The sequence below is a fragment of the Trachurus japonicus genome, chromosome 21, assembly GCF_045865225.1.
Source record: "Trachurus japonicus isolate A0001 chromosome 21, Traja_1.0".
In the NCBI taxonomy this organism is placed as follows: domain Eukaryota; kingdom Metazoa; phylum Chordata; class Actinopteri; order Carangiformes; family Carangidae; genus Trachurus; species Trachurus japonicus.
Window position 1 is genome coordinate 12,001,220 of NC_140927.1, and position 26,822 is coordinate 12,028,041.

The 26,822-nt window shown below is 42.1% G+C and overlaps 1 protein-coding gene across 7 annotated transcripts in view; it reads left to right on the top strand.

Annotated features, from left to right (window-relative positions):
- The window catches only part of adarb1b (adenosine deaminase RNA specific B1b), a 114,171-nt gene that overhangs the window by 64,002 nt on the left and 23,347 nt on the right, over positions 1 to 26,822 (top strand). For 2 of the 7 annotated variants that reach the window (XM_085764296.1, XM_085764298.1), the window contains exon 3: positions 10,776 to 10,813. Coding sequence is in view for 2 of the 7 variants with exons in the window: in XM_085764294.1 (XP_085620420.1) it covers positions 7,447 to 7,513; positions 10,776 to 10,817 (109 nt within the window). In the remaining 5 variants the exon portion in view is untranslated. Of the gene's footprint in view, positions 1 to 7,263; positions 7,514 to 10,775; positions 10,818 to 11,730; positions 11,956 to 26,822 lie in introns of those variants that run through there. The other 5 variants (XM_085764293.1, XM_085764294.1, XM_085764300.1 and 2 more) reach the window with 5 other exon arrangements.

Sequence of the window (26,822 nt, forward strand, 5' to 3'; positions counted from 1 at the left end):
ACACATCTCAATATATTATATATACATGTTATAACATAAATACCATTCATTGCCTGAAATTTAAAGTTCCTATGTGCGTTGGTGTTTCCTTTGCCGGTCATATCGATGAAAGCCTTCCCACAAATGGTTGTCATGTCAGCAGGTGTAAGCGTTGGCCTACTTTACGGGATATCCAGGTTTTATGTTTTGTCATCTCATACACTCTCGGAGTCAGACGCACACAAAATGTGAGCACAACATGCCGTGGCCTACTTCTCCAGCACCTCTGTTGTAATTCCATCTGTAACCACTGAATAGGAGTGTGTGTGTGTGTGTGTGTGTGTGTGTGTGTGGGAAAGCCTGAACCACCATTGTTGCAGAACAGAAAGGCTGCGAGAAGAAGAAAGGATGGCGAGGCTGTGCAGGCTGGATTTAGTGTCTCCATCTTGGAAGTGGTTTAATTAGCTTTAACTCCACATTCCTCTCCAATGAGAACGTCAGAGAGTCGGAGGAACATGTCCGCGTATGCAAACATAACCATACAAACATCAACACGCATTTACACATTCCACCATAATTACAGTCAGACTGATTCTCAAGCATTTTGTGTGGACTCTTCTCTTTCACTTTCACCGTTTCCAACTTAATGAGAACTCAGGTGGCAGTGCAAGATGCTCGCTCTGGGCGGTGGCGGCAATGCAGATGTTACCTGGTGGCTCTATGCTTTCCTGTGTGTGTGCGTGTGGTGTGTGTGTGTGTGTGTGTATGTGTGCGTGTTTGTGATTGCAAGCCAGCTGTGATGGCCAGCTGCCCACTTTACCAAGGCCTTGGCAGCTCCCCAGATGGTTGACCCAGATAGAGGAGAGGAACGCGCACTTACACTCTCTTTGATACACACACACACGCGCACATGGTGAGATGTACACCTGCACGGGGACCCTGCACACACAGCTCCCTGCCTAGTCCCACTGGAGCAGGTGAGGGAGCAGAGGGAGAGTTTTTATGGCTTATTTTCGGCATGACCTCAAACTTTTTTTTTTTTTTTCCTGGTGCAGTAAAGTTTTATGACAATGTGGCCCTTTGTTGTTGCATGGTGCACCAGGCAGTAGTAAGTGGGAATTAGGAGTTTAATTCAGGGACTATCAAATTTAGATGGTAGTTTCATATGATGTCACTGTTGCAGAGGTAAAAAAAACAAAAAAACAGCTGAAAAGCCTGTTTGTCTCCAACATGGAGCCAAACTAGTACTGTAGCATCCCTTAGAGTGTGAAAGTGAGAGGTTTGCAAGTATGCGTATCAAACATGTAGCTTACCATGTTAACACCTCTGAAAGTTGTTGAGGTAAATACTTTGTAATAGCTAGTCAGAAAATCCGGCATCAGTTGTAAGCATTGGAATATCAAGAATGAAAAGGAGCATAAGTGTAATGTGAGAGTGATTGTCTATAGCAGAGGCTTTCAATTAGAATTCACCAGGGTCCAGTTACTCTCCAACATCATCTCACCATGTGTGTCCATCTCACTGACTGACTCAAGCAGCAGCGACTGGCTGAGCAGTGTCATGTGACCATTGCCATAAAGCCTGGAGAAGCCGTGCCCGTTAAAATAGAATCGCTCTGTCAAAATTTAATCATGCTCAATAATTTATGGGTTATATGTTGAGATCCAGAGAGGACGGTGTCTGGGTCCAGGTCCAGGCTGCTGGCCTGTGATGAAGCCGTAGGAAATGACCTGAGCTTGCAGTTTGTCTCAGGTCCATGCAGGGAGCTCATTTATAGCAGATATTTATAGCAGACTGTGTCTTTAGTTGCACTTCCACTTGTATCAGCAGCCTTGTTTTTAAGCAAAAAATGTCCATTCGCTGCTCAGCAGAGTGGAGCATTTGGCAAGTTAAAGGAGACATATTATATATCCCTTTTTCACAAATTAAAATAGTTCCCAGGTGTCTTAAAGATGTATCTCTGACATGCTTCGGTCAAAAATCCTCAAGGATCAAACATCACAGCTCTTTTTATCCGCTCAAAACAGCCCTGCAAAACGGCTGGTTTCAGTGTCTGTCTCTTTAAATGCAAATGAGCCACTGCTCACCCCGCCCCGCCCCCTCTACTGGTATTCCCAGGTAGGGGTGCTATTATGCAAATTTGAAAACTGATGACATCATTGTATTACAACTGAGGGAACAGCTCGTATAACCACAAGGATTTCAACCTTAGGAGCCTGCAAATTACAGATTTCGGGGGCCGAAAGGCAAGACAAACACCCAAATATATGTTAAAGAGCCTTCAAAAAGTGATATTTCCATAATATGTCCCCTTTAAGAGCTGGGAAGGTGGTCAAGACCAAAACAGAGCTGTATGGACAGATAATATTAGATTTACATGTACACATTTACACGTCCTAAAAAATGTAAGTCATTTCAGCAGATTAGAAAACTATACAGATAAGTTATGTAAGGGAATGTTTTTTTTGTTTTTTAGCATCAAACCTGTAATTTTTTACTGTGATGAAATAGTGTTAAAGCCATAATGATGCTGAGGGTTAGCCAGCCACAGACTGCTGTAGTCTCTAACCTTCACCTGTCACAATGTCTCCATGGACCCTCCATGCAGTTCAATAACACCTCTAAAACATTTACTGTTCTTCTGCCTTTAAGGCGCCAACGGACGTCATTGCAGAGTCGCATTGACATATGTAAGAGACGGGGCAGATGTTGGCGCAGTTGTGTCCCAACATTAGACCTTCCAGTTCTGTGTCAGCTTTATTTGACTGTAAACAAGAAAAGGTCGGCATTTTGAAGCGTCTTTTTCACGGCAGTATGGTGGGGTCTCGGTTGTAAGGTGGGGGGTTTTCTCCTGTATTCAGAGGTAATATTCTGCAGACACATATGCATGTGTGTGTGTGCAGATGGGGGGTGCGTGCGTGAGTGCAGTCATTATCCTCAATGTCACACCGCATTGCAGTGCAGTAAAAGCTTGTAGTAACTGTGAGTGTTGTAGTGTGTGTGTGCGTGTGTGTGTGCGTTATACTGTATATTTGATCCAACAGTTTCAGGGCAGGCTTCCCAGGGCTCATATACTTTCAATATCTGTTACCAGGACTGAAATTGAGTTGATTATTCAGTTAAAAGATTTTTTTTTTTTGCTTTTTCATTCCAGTTTTGTGTTTTTTTGTGTATTTCTTTTGCTTTTTCTGCCCGTTCTCTCTGTCTGTTTCTCTGTCCACCTCACTCCTCTTCATTACATCTGCCCTTGCTCTGATAATTAAATACCCCCCTCTCTTTTTTGTCCTTTTCCCCTCTGTGACCAGATTCATTTCTTTCCTTGTGACCTCAAGTTTCCCCCTCTTCTCTCTAACACAGGAAATGGAGGGTTGCGCCGTCAACAAGGGCACACAGCAGAGCAGAAAGATAAATTGGTTGAGAGAAGAGGCTCATTCGTCATAGGGGGAAATGCTGACGTCTATGTTGTAACATATAATAAGACAGGAAGGACTATTAAAAGTGAGGAGAATAGAACAGTGGTTCAGCGTGATGGGTGGCAGGATAGAAACTCTGTTTAGATTATGAGCAACTAACTTATGTGTGTACAGTATGTTACACTCAGCCACAGTTTATCATCACATCATAATACCATTAAAGGAGACATATCATGCCCCCTTTCCACAAATTAAAATAGTTCCCAGGTGTCTTAAAGACATGTCTGTGACATGCTTTGGTCAAAATAACCAAAGGATCAAACATCAGCTCTTTTCATCCTCTCAAAACAGCCATGTTCAGAACGGCTGGTTTCAGTGCCTGTCCCTTTAAATGCAAATGAACCACTTGCCCCACCCCTTCTACCGGTCCCAGGTAGGGGTGGTATTATGCTAATTCAAATCCTAGTAACATCACTGGAAGACAACTGAGGGAACAGCTCGAAAACCACGTGGATTTCAATCTAGGGAGCCTGCACATTACAGATTATTTTTGTCAATTCTCACATTTTGGGGGCTGTAAGACAAGACAAACGCCCAAATATGTTAAAGAGCCTTCAAAAAGTGATATTTCCATAATAAGTCCCCTTTAAAATGTCTTCAAGCCCTTTAGAAAGGAAACACTAACGATCATTGATGACAGTACATTTCAGTGTCAGGTAATGATAGTTTCTGGCCACGCTTTGCGTCGAGTTTGCGCTTGAACTGAGAGGATCAGTCATCGTTATCATGTTCCAAAATTACATTCGGTGCCATGCAGCCTACCTGCCATTGGAAACAGAGCGCCCAAGTTGGATTTTGTCAGTGTTGCCATGACAACATGCAAATCTTTTATTTTAGTTTATTTATTTTTTTTAGGATTTCCCTGAGATTGTTGTCAAAACGTTGCTTGCAGCAGCTCAGCTGAGCCAGAGCCGGCAACACAAGGAGCAACACGCCAACTGGGGAGCAGAATCAAAATAGTTGGGGCTCGGCCGGTCTTCAGTAAACCACCTCAGGTTGTTGCTCGCATCTCGAAGGGGAACATGAGAATGTGACGCCTTTTCGTTACGTCAAATTCATCATCTATGTCAGGCTGTTGATTGATACTGGTGTGACATTTTTTGGCTTAAATAAAGTCTGGCAGCTCATAAACAGCCTGCTGCCCTGCACCCACCCTTCCTTCCCTCACAGCTTGTTGGCTTTGCCCTTCAGGTATACATGTTGCCAAAGGAGCTAACACAGAGCCACCTATTGTTCTGCTTATGCCTATATTGAGCACGGTCCAGATCCGGCCCAAAAAAAAAAAAAAAACCATAAAAAAAACCCAAAGCCACAAGCTGTGGAGTGGATGTGTCGCAGACGCAGAGCTGGAGGTTCGGGAGAGGACCACACCCAGCTGTGGGATCTGATGGTAGGCTTGGGAACCAGAGGAAACTCCCATAGGAAGAATTAAGTCATTCCTATTTACAGGCCACTTATTTAGAACAGAAGCAGGCTCCTGTTTAGAGCTACAAACAGTAAAATATAGCAGCAGATAAATGATGGGGTTTCTGAAATAAAGCCGATTATTGGATTTTAGGAAGCCACTAGAAGTGACAAGATTATTTTAGCTGTCTGGTTTGTTTATAGAAAGTCCTGTGTGTGTTTTACCTCACATAAGAATGTGTACGCACATGCATGTGTGTGAGTGGCAGAGACAAGCCTTAGCTTGTGCGTTCTGTTTGCATTTTTCCGTTAGTTTAGTCCTGATTTCAGTCCGGCCGTTTCACATGCGGTGCAGTTTTTGTTGCTGCTGACTCTCCCTGTTGGTGAGGGTGTCCTGGCCAGGTGGCGCCTCTGATACATGTGGAGACACCAGCTGCTTCTTCACCTGCCACAGTGGAGCTTCATCAGGAGGCCCGGACAAATGTGAAAGTTCACACTATGGCCCCTTGCACATTCAGCCAACCAATGAGACATTGGTGCAATCTCAAGGACAATCCCTCACCGGCTTCCCGCGACTGTCACCTGCGTTCGATGGAGTGCTCAGCCGAGCTGATGGTGTGTCTCTCAGGGACTGAACACTGAAATCCATCATTTTTAGCATTAATGAAGTACCACAGCCACCGGAGAACACGACGCTCGCTGCACCTTATCCAACCAAAGTAGTATGGGCTTGCACAAAATAGGACTGTAGCTGGTAAAGCAACCTTTTGCATTGTGAATTCTACCCAGCACCTGAAATATGCAGTCTTACATCGACTACCGAGCTCTCTCCCATTCAGCATCACAGAGTCTTTCCCTTGAAATGTCAGAAATACAGAATGTGAATCTGACTACAGAATAGCAGTGGTGGGAAGCCACAAAGCCATGCTGGAAATACAGCCAAATGCCTTTTGAAAACCCCCAAATAAATATCGCATTTAATTAAAATTCTGTTATGAAACATCTTTTTTTTCAGTCAAATAGCTCCAACTCTGAGAAAATAATTGATGTCTCTGAACAAGTTTGTTTCATCGGGGGTTGTGGGATGGTTGTCGGCTTCTTATTTTGAAAGCGAAAACTGTCACAACAGTGTGACAGTTTTTTAGTGCACTGGCAGCCGTTCAAAAAGACCCCGACTTCATGTTTGTGTGTACAAGTGAATCATCTAATGTGTTTATATAGGCGGCACCTACCAATACAACTCAGGCTTGTGTCTATTAAACTCAGTGTGTTTTTATTTTTACACTTCCACTCGTGGTCTCCCGGGGAGCTGGACAGTACAATACAAACAACCAAATAAACACAGTTGTCAATATAAGAGAGGCTGAATACACAGCATCCATTGTAGAGAGATGACCTTGCTATATGTTCAAGGATAGAGCTGCATTACATATGTGTTCAGGAGCAGCGGTACACACTGGGAATCCGATTTGAATATGCAAACACATGAAAACATCCTGTGTGCCATGTGTTCCCACTGCACAGTGTCCTGTAGCATCGCTGCCCCCTGCTGGACAAGCCTCAGTAAAACAAAAACATTGCCATGATGGAGAAAAAAACAGAACATGGTGATCCAGCGCTCTGTCGCCCTTGAATTTTTATTATAGACACATACGCACACACGATCAGTCACAATATAATCACACACACACATTTAATGAAGTCATGTATTAATTAAAGCTGAGTCCCCGTGTGTGTGTGTATGTGTGAGAAAAAAGCTAGGTCAGAGGGAGGGGTAGCGTTTAATGGCTTATCAGGACCCTGGCTAGCCCGTGTCTGTGTGTCTGTGTGTGTGTGCAGTGTGTGTGGCCAGTTGTTGCAAGCCATTGGCCTAATTTTTGGCTGAGGACCGAGAGTTGAGGTTTGTAGTCACGCACTTCTTTTATCACGCGCAGTTGAATCGCTTTCTGCCTCTCTTTCATAATCCTTCTCTTTCATAATCAACCTCTGACTTTTTTTTTTCTTCTTTCTTTTTTTTTCTTCTTCTTTTTTAGCCTGGTCTCAAATGGCTGTTCACTCATCTACTGTCCTTTTCTAATCACCCCTGTCAAGTTAACCAGACCTCCTGCATGGTTATCCATCCACCCGCTGCCCTCCACCCTCGTCCTTAGAGAGCTAATAGGAGGTTCTCACCTATTACACCTCTAATACAACCACAATTGAGACATATACACACACACACACACACACACACACACACACACACACACACACACACACACACACACACACACACACTACCCCTCAGCTCTAAAAGCCCTCAAACACTCTCCCTCCTGTCTCTACTAATCTCTCACACACAATCTCTCCCTCTCCCTCTCACACTCTTGCCAAACTCTGTGCACAAGATGAGGTTCAGTGAGTGTTGCTTTAGGAACGTGACTTCCTCACAAGGCAATGAAACTCCACTCCCGCCTGGACATTTTTCATCTGTCTTCATATTCAGGTATTCAGGCACCACAGGACAGGCGTTTACCTACACGTCAGGGTTTTTTAGTTTGGGTCTCTCCAGCCACTTGGGATAACTACTTCAGCATGCATCTGAAAGAGCATGGGTCCATTTGTGTCTTTCAGGAGGAAAGAATGTCTTTTATCAGCAACTAAGAGAACACATCAAGGTTTGTTTTTTATTTTCTTCTCCACATTTGTTGCTTGTTAATTTTTTTTTTTTGCCTTGCTTCAGACCAGCTTGTTAGCTTGATGGCATTTTGTGTGTAGCCGCCGATTTTTAATGAGGAAAGCTTATAAATCCTAATGAGCATCCAGCATCGGGTGAATCTGAAGCTTCTCTGTGTAAATATAAGAAAATCCACATGTCACTTTAATGATGCTGCAGTATTTGACCCATCTCCCCTTTTGTGTATCTCAGTTTATCAAGATGCATTTCACAATTTAGAAAGTGAAAGCTCCAAAGCTCCTATTAATGAACCGTGATTTAATCAAAGTCCATCAGCTATTGTAACGCCGAGCTCTTAAAATTTCTGCATCTCGTTAACTGGCTCTTAAATTCAGATGTCGGCTTTAGAAAAGGCTTGGAGAAAAAAAATGAAAAATGTTCTCAGTGGGTCTATTTTTAGAGCTTTGTGCTTTTAAGTTCACTGTGAGTACATGTATGAAGTAACAGATGGGCTCGCCACAGTAGCCTGGATTTCTTCCCTGTGAAGCTGTTAAGGAGGTTGTTTTTGTCAATGGTTGTGTTTCTCTGTCAAACCGCTGCAAAGGCCACCAGGAGTTTAGTTGTTATTTGAGACTGGAATGCCTTTAAATTCAGTCTGGATAACCACAGAGTATTGGCTGCATAACCACAGACCTCTTTCCTCCGGTCCATTCAGTGTGTGTTGAAAATGCCAGCAGAGAGAGAGAGTAGTGGGTAAAATCCCTGCCAGTGGAACAACATGTGCCTCTGTGGAGCGTTGCACCGGCTCTGTTCTCCCATGTCTGCAGCCTTCGCTCAGTCGCTATAAATTAAAATATGAAGGGGAAGTGGAGTGGCTGGTCTCCTTTCATAAAACAAAGCAAAATAAAAAAACAGTGGCCCGGCCAAGGCAGTTGTGGTGCAGCCCCGTCCTGCCACAGTTATGGTTGGCTTGAAAACAGAAGCATGAATGAATTTGCATCTGGAGTATATTTGAGCTCACTCGTGCTGACTCCTGCGTCTAACCCCCAAATTCGTATGGCCAGTCTGATGTCGAATGTTTTTTTGTTTTGTCCTTCTTACCGGCTGCCTTTTTTCTCCAAACTCTCTTTCCATCGGAGCTTTTCTCTGTTGCTGTCTCACGTTCTTTCTCCCTCTCTCTTTCTGCTCAGTTTAACTTCATGTGCTTAATTGGCAAGCCTCCACCCCAAAAAACCTCTAATTTGGCTTTTGAGAACATTTTATATGGAGCAGTGGGAGTGTGGGCCGTGGGGGAGTTGGGCAGCGGTGAAGACAGCCTCATTGACCCTAACTGACCCCGCGAAGGTTTGAGATCCTGCTTCAGGAACATTTTTCCTTCACCTGACATTACCTTTTCCTCACATCATCCGACCTCATCTCCCTCTCTTCATTTCTACGGCTCTGTCCTGACTTGCCTCGTTTCTTTATCTTATGGTTCCCACTCAAGGATTTTTCTCTATATCCTCCCCTCTTATTTCCTTTACTCTTCTCAAGCTTTTATGTCTCTATTTCTTCTCCCCCTCCTTGTCTCTTATTCCATTACTATCATCTCTATCCCCAGCTGCTCTATCTACCACAGAGGCTATGGAGCTTTAAGGCATTTTCTTTCTTTTTTTTCTCACACTTGCCTGTAGATTTACTATTATTTTTAGCTGGTATGTGGACTTCCAGTAATATTGCTCAAGCTACTGCTTGCATTTTGGGAAGTTTCACTCACCAGAATTAGGATCTAAATAGCAACATAGCTAAATGAAATAGATGTAACAAGTCTATCATCTTTGTGACATTGCTATAGGAGGGAATGTACATGATGTTATAACACATGTGGGACAGCTGATTTTGTACTACAATCTGTTTCAGACTGTGAGACAGCTTCATTTCTTAGTTAATCAGGTTCCAACCTTTTAATCTGTCTCTACACAGAGTATTTGTACAAGGTCACCAGTGCCTTTAAAAACAGTTGAATTGTTATTCGAGCACTGGGTACAGAAAAAGCAAACGGGCCAATCTTTATACGAGCCTGGCTCTGCTGCAGCACCGTCACTCAGGTCAGTTGTTTAAAAATGGCTTAACTTCAGTGAATTCTTGGCCTTTTTAATAATGCACAAACATTTTCAGTGTTTGCAGTAGCTGGAGCTCTTAAGTGGCGACTGATTTGTCTCGTCAAGAACAACAGAAACAGTGGGTGGTCCATTAGTAACCCTGTGGTTGCATTGCCTGCTTGTTTAGAGTCGCTCTGATTGACTCAAATCCTACAATGTTTATCCAATATGGACGTAGAAGACATCCCGACTCTAACTCTTTGTTCATTTCAGCTACTGTCTCCTCAAGTGTAACCAAAACAAGCAGAAGATGTCAACGTCAAAATACTATGGGATTGCTCCTTGTGACTGGAATGTGCAAGATTTACTGTAGACTTCACATAGTTTCCATCACCATCATTCGTTATCGCTCCTGTTACATGTACGTCCATGTGGCGTACCGCAGACTGCAGTGCCATTAATCTAACCTTAATGTAAATATTTATCTACTCTAAAATTCTAGGTTGGCCTCCCTGTGAAATGGGGAAACTCTGTTGGACTTGGTTAGTGGGAAAAAAACAACTGGGTTTTCTGCTCCATAGCCTGGAGCACTGGTGGTTAAGTAGGCAGGTTAATGAGCAGTGATCTCTGTGGTTAATGTGTTCAAGGACGGCTTTGTCAACCGTTTTATACCGTTGTCTGAAACCTTTGTCAACCTTTAGTTTATTTATGTTCACGGAACATAGTTTAATAATATGTTTATTCTCACTCTGTTTATTCTTTGGACGCCATTGCGATTATGATCAGTGTTCTCAGCAACAACTGGCCACATACACCACAACACATTTCTAAGGAAGCGCCTTGAGTCTGCCAATTGCCTTTTCTGAGAGGAAGGCCTTTAAATAGTGCGTGGGTTATATTGCAGAGAGACTTCATAAGAAAACACCAGCTTTTGTACGAATTCAGTCAGTGTGTAGCGGGGGAAAGACCAGCAGATGTGGAAAACCTAACAACCATCAATGCAGCTCACACCCAGTGCCAGTACCTTTCTTTGCCCCCTGTAACAACCACCAATAATTTGGACGAACCACTCACTGCGTCCTTTTAAACATTTCCTCTAACTGTCAGTGTTTGACAGTAGCTTTGCGCTCTGCCAAAAGCGCTTTACTCACTTGGAACATTTTGTCTTTCTCTCTCCATCAGGTTTTTCCGATCACAGACGTCACACCGGAGCCAAAAAGGTGAGTGTTTTTTCCTTTACTTTTTCCACTTCTGTTGTTCAACTTATTACCTCCGTCTCCCCCGGCCCACATTAAAATACCTTGATAATGGTATAATACAGACCTTTTGTATAGTATCTGTCAACATAACTGACATAGGTGGAGTAGGGTCATCAATAAGAAATTCACCAAACGAGCATCATTTCAAGCATTAGTGCCTTGAAACCATCTGCTGGGAGGATGTGGTTTAGCAACATCACAGGTGTTATTACAGAAGGTAACCACTAGAGGGAGGCAGAGTATTTCCTCTCACTCTTAGTGTGCCTCTCACTTCCAGGGGGAAATCAATAAAGCAGAATAAATATGAGTCGTTATCATAGAAAAATAACTGTCATGTGTAAATTAACATCAGCATTTCATGGATGAAACTTAATTTAGGTTGTAAGATGTGTCTGTAAATGTTGTTGTACATATGTGAGTGTGTGAGTGAGAGCATGTTAAGAGTGTTTTCTTCACTGCAAAAGTATCTCCACCGCAGTTACAGGAATGTGTGATTAACTGAAAGCAGACAGAGGAAGTGGTGGGGCGTGGAGATGTCAGGTACTTTTTTTTGGTGGTGGTGGGGGGTCGGGCAGGTGAAGAGTGTGATTCTGCTCTGCGTTAACTCACAAACCGCCTGCAAACACGAGTCTCTCTCCTCCGCTAGTCCCCTCCTTCTTTTCTCACTCTACTCCAACGCATCCCCTCCCTGACTACCGATAGGGCAGACATGGAGGCAACAGAGGAGGGAGACAGCGAGAGGAGGAGGAGAGAGAGGAAGAGAGGGAGGGAAAGAGAGTTTGGATGTGAGGGAAGGGCTAAAGAAGAAACAAAGAAACGCTGCAGGTGTGTGGAGTTGGCCATTCACGCTGGACAAGTGAGAGCGAGGTGAGGGACAGGACAGGTAGACCATGTGCTCTCAGTCAGATCCCAGCAGCTGAAGTAGTTCTCCGGTCTCGGTTAGTTCAGAGCTGCCACAGAGCCGTTTAGTTCGTTCTTCAACAACGCAAGTGCTGATCAAAGCATGGCCCTACTTACCAACGGTGCACAGAATCTGGGCTCCTATTACTGCCTGATCCGACGCAGGTTCAAGAGGAGGCGCAAGAAACGCTCTGAACGCAAAGGTAACTCCTGACAGCAGCACTTACACACGCAGAGTGATGCTGAGCTGGCTTCTTGTACACTTTATAATATTTAGCAGCAGGTGCACTTAGTGCAAGAAACCATTTGTTTCACTTGTCAGGTCAAGTTTCATGTTGTTAATGGCATCAGCATACTGCTGTGAAATCTCTTCATGTTTCTCTGTGTTTGCCTTTTTTGTCGACTTCCAGAAATTTCACTGGTGCATTTTCTGCTCTTGCACGTCACCAATTAGTCTTTTCATCCGTCTCTGCAGTATTTCCCCTGTTATCTGCATTTTTTGTAAATAATTACATGTAATATTTTGCCATAGAAATATAAGATCTTAAAGTATTTATCTTACTTCATGGTCTGATCTATACGCTTGTATAAATTTTCAGGCATATACTTTAGGAAATGTACCTAGAAATTTAGCATAAGTTTAATCTCCACTTTTAGTCCTTTGTTTACAAACAAAAATTGCTGATATAAACAAGCCAAACCCAACACAAATCATACGTTCATATGTTTTTCACTGTCAGCTGCTAGAGATAAACAGGGATCTTATAGATAGAGATATAACATGTAACAAACCAGCACCAGAATTAAGGAAGGCAAGGCAATTTTATTAGTATAGCCCATTTTTACAAACAGTTTGTCTCAAAGGGCTTTACACAGCATCATAACAACATCCTCTGTCCTGAGACCGTCACATCGACTGAAGAAAACCTCCTAAGAAAACCCTTTTAAAAGGGAAAAAAATTGTAATTAACTATTATATTGCAAGACTGCAAGTTTATCTAAAGCAGCAGGGCACAGTGACATGTTGCTTGAGGACATTAATAACTGTTTTTGATGAATGGGGTATCCTTCTGTTTATATGTCAGCCATGTATCTTTATTGTGCAGTCAGTGCACAGTGAAAAACAAAGTGCTGAAACTTCAAAAAGGAAAAAGTAGAAATCTCAAGTCCAAGACAAAACCCAGTGCTGTACTGGAACATATGTTTGTGCATCTTGTTTACCTTTACCCTGGTCCAAGATGTGACACTTTAATTAATTAACCTGAATTATTTATCAATAGAGTGGAGTCTTTCATAATGTGGTTTTCTAATACGAGCCTCTCTCATCCTTCTCTCTCTCTCTCTGAGTGAGGCAGGTCTCTGTAATGGATGTGGAGTGATGGGAGCTCCACAGAGGCTCTAAGCTTTTCTCTTCTGAGTTTGCTGCTCTGCTCTGGGGGATTAGCCTAACAGCAAAGGTAGTAATTACTTAGGTGGCCACAGCTCACTGGCAGTATTAGCCATGTCTCAGCCACTTGCTTTGACACCCAACACCCACCAACCCCACCACCCACCCATCCACCTCGTCAAGCCGGGGTCCATTCATCCAAGTAAATCCAACCACTGCTGATGCAGCGTTTCTAGCCCCCTGATTCGCACACACTCTCCGGCCGCGCTCAGTCACAGACTGACTACGTCCATCAGCATTACACAGGTCTGTTTCCCGCCTTTTCACTCTCCCTTATCACCATGGGAATGAAAGTGGCACTTTTTCACCACACTGAGAGAACCGATGACTAAGCAGGAGCAGTGTTGCTCTGCCTGCGCTCTCGGCCGGCTTTAATGCCTGGCACTGGAGCCTCCTGATAAGTTGCTTAGTAGTTTAGCTCCTCACAGTGCCTGGTGGGTTAGCCGCTAATGCTAGCTGAGATGATGAGGTCACACACTTTCTTAACACAATCATCAGTAGAATAATGTGACACCGGCTCAAGGAAATGTCTTCGCTCCGCTCCCTCGAGGGCAGAGTCAGTGCCGCACCACTGGACTGGACAGTCCATTAAGTGTAGATTAGTGTCTTCCACAAGGACACTCAACATGTCGATGTGGGGTTGACCGGGGTCACCTGTTTGAGGTGCCTTCTGCTCACCGGTGCGGCACGAAACAGAATTTATATTAATCTAATGTCTCAACCCGGTTTTATCGCATCAAACTGAGTTTCAAGAAAACGTCATATCAAAAGCAGCTTCTTTGGAGAATGAGAGGATTTTGCCCTCGAGCTGTGAGCGCAACGTGGATCATATTGCGAGCCGTACACATGCACGGAAACCTTGCCAACAGCCCAGCTCAAAATATGTTGAAAGAACTTTCCAAAGAGAACAAACATTTTAACGAGGATTGTTCATAATTAGCTGCTTAGGAGGTTTGGCTGATTAACACTGAGTTAAACTGTTGAAGTGTCCTGCAACATCACAGCTTGTTGTTATTTCTGAATGAAAAACAATTTATGATCAGAGGGGAAAAAAACTACTGATAGTAATGACATACCCTTTATTAGACATTTGTGTAGTTTTTTTTGGGGGGGGTTTTTTGTAATTCAATTCAAGAATGAATGTAAATGTAGCTATATTTACTTCATGCAGAATGGCCGATGCTTTGAATAACCAATTAGCAGCTTGTGTATCAGCTTTAACAATAGTATGTGGTAAAGTTATAAAGTCTTATTGTCAAAATATCAATAACTACAATAAAAAAATATATTTGGAATAGAGGTATTTAATATTGTACGTTAATACATACAAGTACCATAAAAATATTCTCAATTAAAGGTACTTAGTAACATTTTTCCACTTTATAAACAGATTTTAATGTTAACTTGGGACTTGAATAATGCAAATTAATATTAGTTCATTCCCTTGTGCTTTTTTTTTTCAAATTCATATTATCATCACTTAAGCAAAAACTGCAACTCTGTGGTGCACACTCTCGGTGGTGGCGTAACCAGCGACCGTGGAGATGATGATAATTTACCAGTGCTGTGTAAGTGAATTACCACACAGTGCACAGTGACTTTGAGAATGCTTAACTTAAGCATATCTTCCAAGTGATAAGTTCTACAATGCATCTCTCATAAATGTGCCAAGCCATGACACTCGCAGACGACGCTTTCCAATGGGCCGTGTATGAAATATGGAAAATGGGGAACAGAGGCTCTTTCTGCCATGCCAGCAAAATCTCCAAAATGAGCTTTTGCAACTTGAACAGGGGGAGAAGAGAGAGAGAGAGAAAGGGGGCGTCGGCACTGCCTACAATCCATCGCAGGGGAAGAGACTTTGACTACAGTGAGACTCACATTTTCTCTTACATCCTTCCTCCCATCATATTTCCTCCTTTTCTTCCTTTCCTACCAGCCCTTTCCTACTTTCTCCCTGCCGCTCCTTCATTTACGTCCTTGACTAATTACTTATTATCATATTAATACATGTGCTGTCTTGAGAAGATTTAGAAATGATCTTTAACATCTGAAAATATCCATAACATAATACGTAATACAGTTCCTTAATGGCTATGCTGTTTTCTTTCCATTTAGAATAATCTTAGCTCCTGCATGTACGCACAAAAAAAACAGATTTCCAGCCTGTAAAATGCTTCAGACAAACTGATTACCATTTGACAGCAGGAACAATGGAAATCAAATAGAAAACACAGTCACCATAATTTACCTAACAACAAAAAAACGGTTAATTATGAGCTGTGCCTCATTTAGTGGCACAACATTTTCAGGCACCACAAACACAGCAACCACTCTGTCATGATAAGAAATGAGTTGTGTCTGCCTGTCTCAATGTAATTAGCTGTGATTAGCATGCTGCTAATGACTGTAACAGACTGACAGAGGGGGGAGAAAAGAAAACCACTGTAGCGAGACTACACAAACCACCGAGGTGTGTTTAGCTGGCAGGGAGACGTATGCAGGGATTCGTGTCGGCTCCCTTCATCACCACAGAGATGAACTTCATTACTGCAGATTGGGTGTCAGTGTAGATTCAAATGGATATGGAAATGTTTTGCACTTGCAGCTGGTTATTGCACTGCTTTCATGTCATACGTGGAGAGGAATTTCTTTCCAGGTAATGCAACAGGACATAGTGATGAAAATTAGATTTTCTCAAACAAACGCTGCTCATGGCCACACGGATGAAAGCTTGATTTGAACTTTGTTTTTTTGGGGGGTTTTTTTTACCACAGAAAGAGCTCAGCTCTGCTCGCAGCTCATATTGCTGCGTTGTCGTGCAGTGCAGCACGCGGACTGTACATCTGTCCTCCCCCACCTCGTCCCTCCCACCCCTGACATTAGTCCTCTCTGGGTGTATGAAGACTTTCTCCCATTGTGTCAGCTGTCATGACCTTCTTCATCTTCTGGGAGGTTTGCTCCTCCTGTCCTGTCCCCTGCTGCCCATCAGCACTGCCTCTCTGCCTGACAATAGCCAAGGCACAAGGTGTGAAATTCAACTCCCAGATGACACTGTCACAGGCGCTGGCACACACAAATCTGCATGGATGCATTCATGTCCTTGCACCAGCATTTATTTTCAGTCCCCCCACACCCACCCACACCCTGCCAAGAGTGCATATACACGCCAACACATTAGAGCATATGCACACACATCCCTCTCCCCGGGGGAGCGGGATGATTGTGTCTAACCTGGCCTTGAATGTGACAAACGGTGGTCGCTGTGAGCGTCTAGGCAAGGAGAGCAGGAGGGCACAGGAGAGGACTGTGTGACTGACATATTTCAAAAGAAAAAAAATGCAAAGAACATAGATGTGCACACGCTCACATGAACTGGTTCCTTTAAGACAGACTGCGTTAGATGGTTGTAAATAAAACACTGTTTTAACCTTTAGAAACCTGTCGACAAACTAGAAAAATTAAAGGGCCAGTGTGGAATATTTCCCAAGGTTTATTGGCAAAATCTAAATATACTACCAATGAATATATTTGTATAAATGTATAAACCCTATAAAATAAAATTTGTTTGGTTTTCATAGCCTTATAATTATTATTTTATATATACATATAGTAAGGGTCTTGGAGTTTTGCCATCTTGCGCCGCCATGTTTGTACGGCAGCCTGAATGGAAAATCCAGCCAGCCAGAGAGCGTGTTTCACGAGTTTCACGTGCATAAATAAATCAACGTAGAAGGAGTAGGAAAGAGCAGGCATATCGTAAAATGGTATAGACCTCCATGCTCTGCTATGAAATGTAATGATTTTGGACTGGCTCGGCTTGACTGTGTGACTCTGTGCTCTGTCTATCAGTGCTACCTGTGCTGAGGTGGGTGCAGCTGCAGGTGTAGAGTATACGTACCTGGATATTTGTGTGCACATCTGAGTTTCCTACCTGTGTGCCCTGTTAGGTGCTTGAACATTGAGCACAGCAGCGGTGGTCGTCTCACACACACACACACACACACACACACACACACACACACACACACACACACACACACACACACACACACACACACACACACACACACACACAGACAGACACACACACATCCAAAACACACTCAAACATACACTCTTTTCCCCACAGGCGCTCGGTGCCTATGCTGTGTCATAAATCAGAGCTGTCAAATAGATTTTACAGCTCCTAGTGAAAAGAGGAGAGGCAGCCACCCAACAACCTTGAAAAGATGGAAGAAAGCAAAAGTAGAGGAGGTTTATTGTTATTAAAACTGATACCTGGACCTAAGGAATCTATGAAGAATGATGGGATAGTTTTCACTGCACAGTGCAGCAGTGGACATGGGAGACTAAAAGTTAGCCAGTTTCTTGGTGGGGTCAGTATGACGTGTGCTGTAACCGCACTGCCCACTCTGTCTCTGTCTCTACAACACCCCTTACACAATCCAAGGCTCATTAATTTTTACCATATTTGATCATTTATTCATTACTTTAACACCTAAATTCTACAGCCTTCCTAAAAATGTTTTCTTTGTGCTGTGTGCACAAATGCCATATCTAGAATCTAGGTTCAAAACAGCCTGGTATAGGTGCCAGCTTTTTTTCATGTCATTTGGCTCCAGTAAGGCTGTAACTGCACTTTTGGCAGCTGCCAATTCATTGGCAACCAGATGTAGCACCAGCTTCCAGTTGCCCTGAAGTGCCATGCATCCTCTCTGGGTGACATGACAACTTGGATCCAGCCAGCGACTTAGACTCAGTTTACAGGTTAATTTGATTCCGCACTCCTGCGCCAATTTGCGCATTTTATAATGGAGTCTTCATAATGTGATACAGAGGCAGGACTAAGTGAGTGTACACTGTACAGATTAACTTTTACACATCAGCAAACAGATACAGGAGATTTTGCTACATCGATCAGAAATTGATTTGGGTGTCAGAACTGAATTTTCTTTTTTTGTCTTTTTTTATTTATTTTTTTACTCCCCCCCCCTCTCTGCACTCCTGTGCCTGCAGCCTCTGTCTGTGTGTCTCTGTGTCTGTGTCTGTGTCTGTGTCTGTGTCTGTGTCTGTGTCTGTGTGTATGTGACCATCTCACTTTATTCCATAATTCAGCTGCTCCCAGCCCTCTGCAAAGTTCCCACACTGAAACCAATGTTGGACCACCATTTGCATGAAGCCTTTCCATAACATTATAACTCTGTCAGACGTGCAGTAGAATCTAAACTCATGCTCAACACAACCACCTATACAGACTAATCCACATGAGATGAGGAGAGGTCATGTTTGCAGACAGTGCTACTCCCAGCTCGCTCAGGCTTCCGTCAGTTCAAAGTAAAACTGTCACTGAAGCCACTCGCTGTTGCACTTGAATGGGCGACTGCATACTGCGTTATTGAAAATACTAAATTCAGAGGGATAGATACTGACAGAGGTAAACAATAACCAGACAGAAGAATCTAGCATTTCGCTGCTCACTGTGACTGTGACGGGGGGACTTCACTTCCTGGAGTATTTCTGATTGAGTGATTGAAATAAAAATTGAGGAAATAATTGATTTACTGCAGTTGCATTTTATAATTTAAAAAAATATTAAAACCCTATTGCAACTGAATCAAATTGTATTGAATTGACATTGTATAAGAGCATATTGCTTCCCTGCATTGAATTTATGTAGAGTCTGTATCAGAATGAGGGGAATATTGGTGTTTGTGACAAGTTTGGAGGTTATTATTCTGTCACCAAGCCATTGGGCAATAGTAAATGATGTGTGAGTCTGACTAGGAAGTTTTTTACTCAATCTGACACACTAGACCCATACTTTTACTGTCTATAGCAAACATTAGCACCAAGCAAGTTTTTGCTTCATCCCTTGTTTAACACATTTTCTGACTGGTGACCATTTTCTTTTGTTTTTATCACGAGGCCAGAGTAATTGTTTTCTTTTTTAAATATATTTATGGTTTTTTTTGTTTGTTTTTTCAGGCCTTTAATTGATGGGACAGCTGCAGCTGTATTTGACTTTATATTAAAAGACACGTGTGTGGATGTATTTGTGTTCTGTCAATGATCGCAAACGGCTTCACAACCTGCTACTGTAAGTTCATGTTTGATATCTAAGATTGAAGGGGGACATTTGTCCCAGGTAGAGCCTGAACACACTTCTAAAACTTGGAACATGGATCCCATTTGTATCAAGCGCTGATTGTCTCAAATGGCTCTCCAGTCCAAGCTCATCTAGCTAAGTTCCCTGATTGGAGGAGGCTCATTGGATGTCAGGGCCGCAACGACTGCCTCTTAATATGCAGAGTGGAGAAAAGCATGTATGTCCAGCAGTAGGGCTCAGAAGGCAAATCGCTTCTGGCAGCCTAATTCACTGGTCATTAGAAGGGCCAAATTAAATAATGGACTCTTAGGTGAGCGTGTGTGTGTGTGCGCTTGTGTGTGTGTGTGAGAGAGAGAGAGAGCGTTATGAGACAGGGAGTGCTGTGTTGGGTGGCCGTACTCTACCTTGGCCCATCAGTTTCAATCAGGCAACACGACAGGCACTCCCGTCGCTGCCACGACCTCTCTCCATTAGGACACCAGTGCCCACACGTGTTCTCCATTACACTGCATTACCTGGTCAGTGCCTGGAGACATCACCTGAGGAAGAGAGAGAGATGGAAGAAAGTTCTGGCTTTATAAAAAAAAATGAGATCCCATTTCTATTAAGATTCTTCCTCTTTCTCACTTTCTTGAGGTAATCACTGGGCTGCCAAGCCTTTATTGGGGAAAGTAATGGGATTGTGGGGTGGCGACAGTGGCACTCACTTATCTAACCGCATACATGGACATCTAACAAAGATCCTCACATTCCTCCTTGTAGCCCTCTCCGTCTTTATCTTCTGTTCCTCTTACGCCTGATTTACTTTAAAGCGTATTTTCTGCTTGTTTGATATTTACTCATCTATTCATTGTCTCTTAAGGACGTGCACCTCTGGAGCTTTTACCTTTCTGCGATAGATCACATTGTAGTTAACAGCTGATATTATCTGGTGCCTCTTGTCACATGCAGGATTATCCAGTGAAGCAGTGGAAGCATTCAAATTGTAATGGTTGCACCACTTTGCTAATTTCCCCCAGCCAATACAAACAGCTTCAAAATAACCTGAGGAATGGTTCTAAATGGTGAGTGGCGTCCGCAGAGTGACGACAAACTGAAGGAGGAAATAGAAACAAAGGAAGAAATAGTACAAAGGAATCATTTTTGCATCTTGTTGAGGTCCACGTAAAAAAAAAGCAAAAGTGAAACCTCTTGGTCATTTGTCAGGCAAAGCAAGGGAAGTCCTCATGTTTCTGCTGAAAAAACAAACAGTTTAATTTAATTCCTTTAAGTTTCTCTGAGAAACACAGGTAGTAACAACGTGAAGCACTGAGATAAGAATAAGCAGCAGATGAGTTTCCGTCGTTCGAATACACCTTCCTGCAGGTAAGCTTGATGTGGCTTGAAATGTGATATTTTCTTTAGAATGAGGAGAAAACCAGACAGGACTGGAATGGTTTGGAGCGGCCCAGCTGCTGGTGGGCCTATCAGTCTGTGTTAGGGCTGCTGAGAGGCCTGTCTCATAGGCGGGCTCTCCTGCACCGGCCATTTCCCATGGCCATTTGTCTCTGTCCACTTTCTTTCCCTTCTCCTGCCCCCTCTTCTTTCCCTTTCATCTCCTCCTCCCCCTCATCTTCGATTCCTCATTTTGGACTCTCTCAGTCTTGTTCGATCTGTTTCTTCTCTCTTAACTCACGGCTCTCTGTTTTTGCCGCCACCACACCGACTGTTTTTCCTCTTTCTCAACTTTTCTTGTGGGAAAAGGAGTTGTTTTTCCTCTGGCAATGACACGTAGCAACATTAGCTTTATAAAAGGCACTCAGCTGTGATTGTTCAGTCAGAGATTTCTGTTTTCCAACAGTTGCCACTCATCATGTTGCTCTCCAGAAAGCTACCGGCTCAGTGTTTTTGCTCTAGCTGATTTTCTCTTGATAAGTTGGTGACTAAGTTGATTTAATATTAAACTCTCTTTTCAACAAATACACCTGCTTCTATTAATTATAGGCTTGAATCTTTATGCATCAATAATAAATGTTAAGTTGAGCTCTGGTGAAGGTTCCTGGTATTGGGACCTTGTGTGGCTGGTAGAAACACGATTCACATTTTAATGACGACTATGTCTGTTTCATTATATTAATCTGATTATCAGACTGAAAGACTCTGTTGTTTCTCCTCATTAATTCAGCCTGACATCATGTTCGTGTTTGCTGATTTTTTTATTTTGCCTTTATCGATGAGTGGTGGTGATGGATCAATCCAGTGAGCAGCTGGCCATGTTGCTTTCAGCTTTAGCCAAAGAAACATCCTTGTTATTTCTGAGTTATTACTTCTATAAGTCACTCAGTTTACACAGAAATCTGTGTAAAAACAGTAGCCATTTAGCTAACTGTTTAGGAAGTACTCCTTTTAATAATGTGGAGTCACAGTGAATTCATTTTTGTTCATTTTAGTTCATTTTAGTCTAAATCAAAAAGTAATCACCTTCTTCATATGAGAAAAACTCTCAATAAAACCAAAACATTATTAAATAATCAAAAACATGAACACCATTTTAATTTATTTAAAATTATGTGCTTTATTATTTTCATCATCATTTTCATTTTCTGTTTTGTTTTCTTACCTTTTATATCCATCACTTGGGCCCTATGCAACAATACACTAAGGTACATATTAAACAAAGAATCTCTCTAGTCAGTACAGAAATACATCAAACAGTGAGCTGAGCTCAGCCGGTCAACATCTTCACATGACCAAATGGCCGACAGTAAACCCTGCTCTGATCAATCAGCCAGGTTTCTGTGTTGCCTTACGTGACCTTGTTATCAGAAGATGAAAATAATTCACCTTTTCCAATGTGGTTTGAATGTGAGAAGTTTTGAGCAATAAGACAGAATGGCAGATATGGTTGTTCATTATGATTTATCCACCCCCAGCTCGTGATATAGCCTCATGTCAGTTCTCTAATCTCTCTGGGATTTGTTTTACCATGTGTTAAAAGTTGCATCATTTGCAACTGTACAGCTTAAAACAGACCTTATTACAAGCAGATGTTTACCTCTGGATTCCCTGGAGGGGTATACTGTTGAAATCTGCAGTACATCATCTCCCACTACATCCTGTGGTGGTCCTCTGAAAACATATGTTCTTTAAACATGAGATTAGAGGCGTGAGAGAGGAATGTTTGTTCTCACAGTACTGAGTATCTCTCAGTATTGTATGGGGTAGTGTGGTCAAAAGGGGGTTGGGGGGGGGGGGGGGTTTGGGCGCAAGTGCAGGTTTAAATATGTGCATGTATGGATGTGTGTCATGGGCAGAAGTGCCCTTGGAAAGGACACATAGCCAGTAGAATAAACACATGAATAAATAGAAACATAATGATGCAAAAACTACATTATGGTAGCACAATTTTATATTTTTAATAGCTCCTTTATGAAATGATCAAATATTAACAAAGATGTGACCAATGATCGCTATGTAGTCAGTAAACAGTTGGTTTAGCAGGTGGCCATTCACCACAGATGCCACACTACATCACATCAACTTGAGTATAAATCCGGGGGTAAAAAATATGAAGAACAAGTATCTGTTTGTCTTTTTGCATTACATGGCAAGCTACCTGTGCATTTATGTGTGTTTATTTTTTTTGCAGTATGCTGGAGTGTGTCAGTGTATACGTGAATCCAACAGTCTGTGTGTGTTTGGTGTGGGCCGTCTGCCATGTGTTGGCCCAGAGGCTGAGCAGTGGCTTGTTGTGGCCTTGATGGACACAGGAAGTGAGAGGAGCCGTTTAGCTGCAGCCTCCTCTCTGGCCCACCAGCCCCCATGCCCCCCTCTCTCCCCCGGCCCTGTTGGTGCTGGGGGGAATCATAGCCACTCACTCTGATGATTTATGACCACACCTGAAGCAAGCCTAAGATGTTTTTGCGCATGTGTGTGTATGTGTGCATTTCTGTGAAATTGTTGGAAGGAGAAAAAAAGAAAAAGACAAATAGGAAAGAGTCGGTACAGTCAAAAGAGAGAGAAACAGATGTGATAGTGAAAAAGTTTTAAAAACAGATCGAACACAAATCATTAAAGTAAGGCAGCCTGTTTTAACCCTTAGCTTTTTTACACATAGAGATACTGTGTTGCATGTTTCCAGCAGAAGTGTCGCTCATGTGGCGACACAGTTATCTCTCGCCTTTATGACTTGGCCTCTCGCTCCCTCCCCTCTCTCTCTACCGTGAACCTTGACTCTGCCAGCCTTCTGAAATGCAATCTCCCATAAAACCCATCAAATAAAAAATTCATATTGATACTCTCTGCCTCTGCTTTCCCCACCTTTCCCTTCTCTCGCCATCAGTGGTCCATGATGATAAACAACCGGCTGTCAGATATTAAAGGCTGGAACACAATAAAAGACAGATTTTCTCTTCTTTCCTCACTGCACCACATCTGCAGTTCCTTTCCCCCTCAGTTTTGACAAATTTGGGGAAAGTATAAAGTCCATTAACGTTGCATTCAGTGAGTTTCTTATTCATGGTCAGGTGAAAAAGAAAAAAATTAATAAAATGCAGAATAACCTTGTAAATCTAACATCCCTCATGTTAAGCGCCCATTCTGCAATCCTCAATTAGAGTTGAAACAATTTTGTTTCTTTAACTGGTTGGTCCAATGACAGAAGATTAATCAGCAGCTGTTTTCCTCAGCCATCAAAAAAGTAATTTTTCAAGCCGCTGGATTTCTCAACAGTATCTTAAAGTGAAGGATAATAAAACAGCCATTCTCCGTATAAACCCTGGGAGCACTCAGAAGACCCTGCAGAAACCCTGGGACCTCTGACCACACATCAAACTGCACAGTAACAACAACAACAGTTTTTCTTAAGAGGCTTGTGCAATTATACTTCTCACAGAGAGTGAATATCTCCAAGATCAGAAATATTCAATCTTTTGATTGTGCTGGGAAAAAAAATCCTTATTTGTGTCCTCACACCCGGAGTATTGTAATTTCTTTCGCCTGCAGCTGCAGCTCTCATGGTTCAGATGCTGCGGCCGAGCTTGTTACTGAGACAGAGTGCAGGTAACACATTACACTGGTGTCGGCCTCTCTAGGATTAAATATAAAATTGTACTAATTACCTATCAGGCTCCACATGGTGAAACCACCTGGGTAAAGTCTGATCTGCTGTTTAGCCTCAGCGCAGCTAATTAGTGCTCTAAAAGATGTCCAACTTTAAATGAAGGCCTCCAAACTTTTGGGCACTTCACCTTTATATTAGATCATGAAGCACAGGTGTTGTTTTTAAGAAACCTCTCAGACCCGCTTATACTCCATCACTTTACTTTTCAGCTGTTTGAAAAATTAAAAATAACTGAAGACTTTAGTAAAAAATTGTTTTGAAAGCTGCTATGAATAAATCTTTACTGATTTTATTGTGTTTTTATCGTTAGACATTCTTCTTCTAATAAGTCAGACCACAGCTGAATTGGAGGACCTGTAAATTAGCTGTGCTTTAGGGGTTCCTGTGACAGTGGGTGTGTGGAAGCTGGGCCCATTTTCCCCTCTTCATCTCCCAGCAGAGTTTCTGTATTGGTCCATTACCCAGCAAGTCTGGCATTGTACTGCATACCACGCCACCAGCCCCAAGAGCCCCTCAGACCACGGCGGCCGGTTTAACAGACTGTTGGCCATGCAGGTCGTCTGCTCCACATGACTGAGGATGGTTTGATGATGTGGATGTGATGATGACTCAAACTAAGCATCTTCTCATGAAGCCTTACCTTAATTTTATTGATAGGAAAAAGTATTAGCAGAATTAAAAGCATCAAAAGCTGCTTTATGCAAATGCAGTAAGTTTTCATGCTTTTGAATAGTCATTGTTTAAAACAAATCTGTCCACTTTGAACACCATGGGTGGGCAGGTCAGTGCAGCAACTGTGGTTAATTGGCTTTCAGCTGTAACCATAAGTCATTAAGTAGTGTACAAGTAAATGAATACAACTCCCTGTTCAGTAGATAAGCAATCTATTTTATACATATCATTTTAATAGTGCAGTTGTTTGCAAACAGGAGGACATTGTTTAACAAAGTGCAACATTTGTTTGCAGAACAGTTTCCACTATGAAGACATATTACACAGTGTTTCCCTATGAGTCTTTATTTGTGTATACACCAGCCTCTCTAATTGGTGACCATAGGGAGTTAGTCAAATATGTAAATAAACACCTCTGTGTGAAACTCTCATAAACCATTGACTAAATGTGTATCGTGCAGTGGTAAAGTTGAGCATTATCACAGGAATAAATGTAAAGGAATAAACAGACAAATGCAACGGTGTAAAACACATGCCGTAAGACCAGTTTGTCCATTCTGTCCTTTATTGCATTTTTCTTTTTTTTTCCTTTTGCTCCTTTTGCAGTTTTCCGCTCAATTGTGTAATATCATGGCAAAATATATAAAAGAAAAATAAATAAAGCCAAAAGTAACTGCCAGTAAATATAAGCTATGAATGGATGTTACTGGCTCTACTTAAGGGTACTTGAGTGTCTCTGGGTGTTTTTACTCTGAAAATCAATGTCAGCCGTGAGGCCTTGTACAGAGAAGTGTGCACCTTTCCACATCATGTCCAATCAATGGAACTGACCACAGGTTGACTCCAGTCGAGTTGTAGAAACATATCAAGAGACGATCAAAGAGAATCGGGAACCTGAGCTAAATTTTAAGTGTCACAGCAAAGAATCTTCAAACTTGCAGCTGAGTAATATATCAGTGCTTCCTTTTTAAACCAGTTAGCAAAAAGTTGTGTTTTACTTTTGTCTGAAGATCAATCTGACACAAATTGAATTGAAAATATTTTAGCATAAGGTTACAAAATAACAAGATGTGAAAGAAATGAAAGCCTTGTGATTTAAAGTTATTTGTTGTCATGATAATAGCCATTCAAGTCTGTAGCCAGCAGTACAGTTAAATCTGACACGGCATTGGCCTTTACAAACCATTTTTTAAATCTTGTCTAACATCTTTTCTTTCATTGAAATCTTTATTAGTCATTCATTCACAAGGCCTCGTTCTTAACATAAAAAAATGTAATAATTATTTTTAAAACATCTCAGCTTTTGAGTTTGTTTGGCTAACGTTAATTGGCAAAGCTTCAATGGTGGATTTTTGCAAAGTTAAGTCAGAACTCCTTTGACCAGATACATGCCAAGTTTTAAATGATACAAACACAATTTTCAAATGTGTTGACAAATTTGAACCCTAAAGAAAATTTTTTAGATGAATGCGCTAAGGTTTTTACTTTTTCTTTTTCTTTTTTTATAATAGTGCATAACAGAAATGATAATGAATGTGATAAAAAAACCTGCATGTGCAACACATTTATCTTTTTCAGAGTAAACTATTTAGACTTGGACACATCAATTACTGTGCATTCAGGTGATGCAACATTCATCTCTCCATCCTATTCCATCCATATCTCACTGAAGTAAGGGGGAGATCCATTAAAAAACATATTTCATCATGCTTCAAACTACTGAAAAACAAAGGTTAGAAAT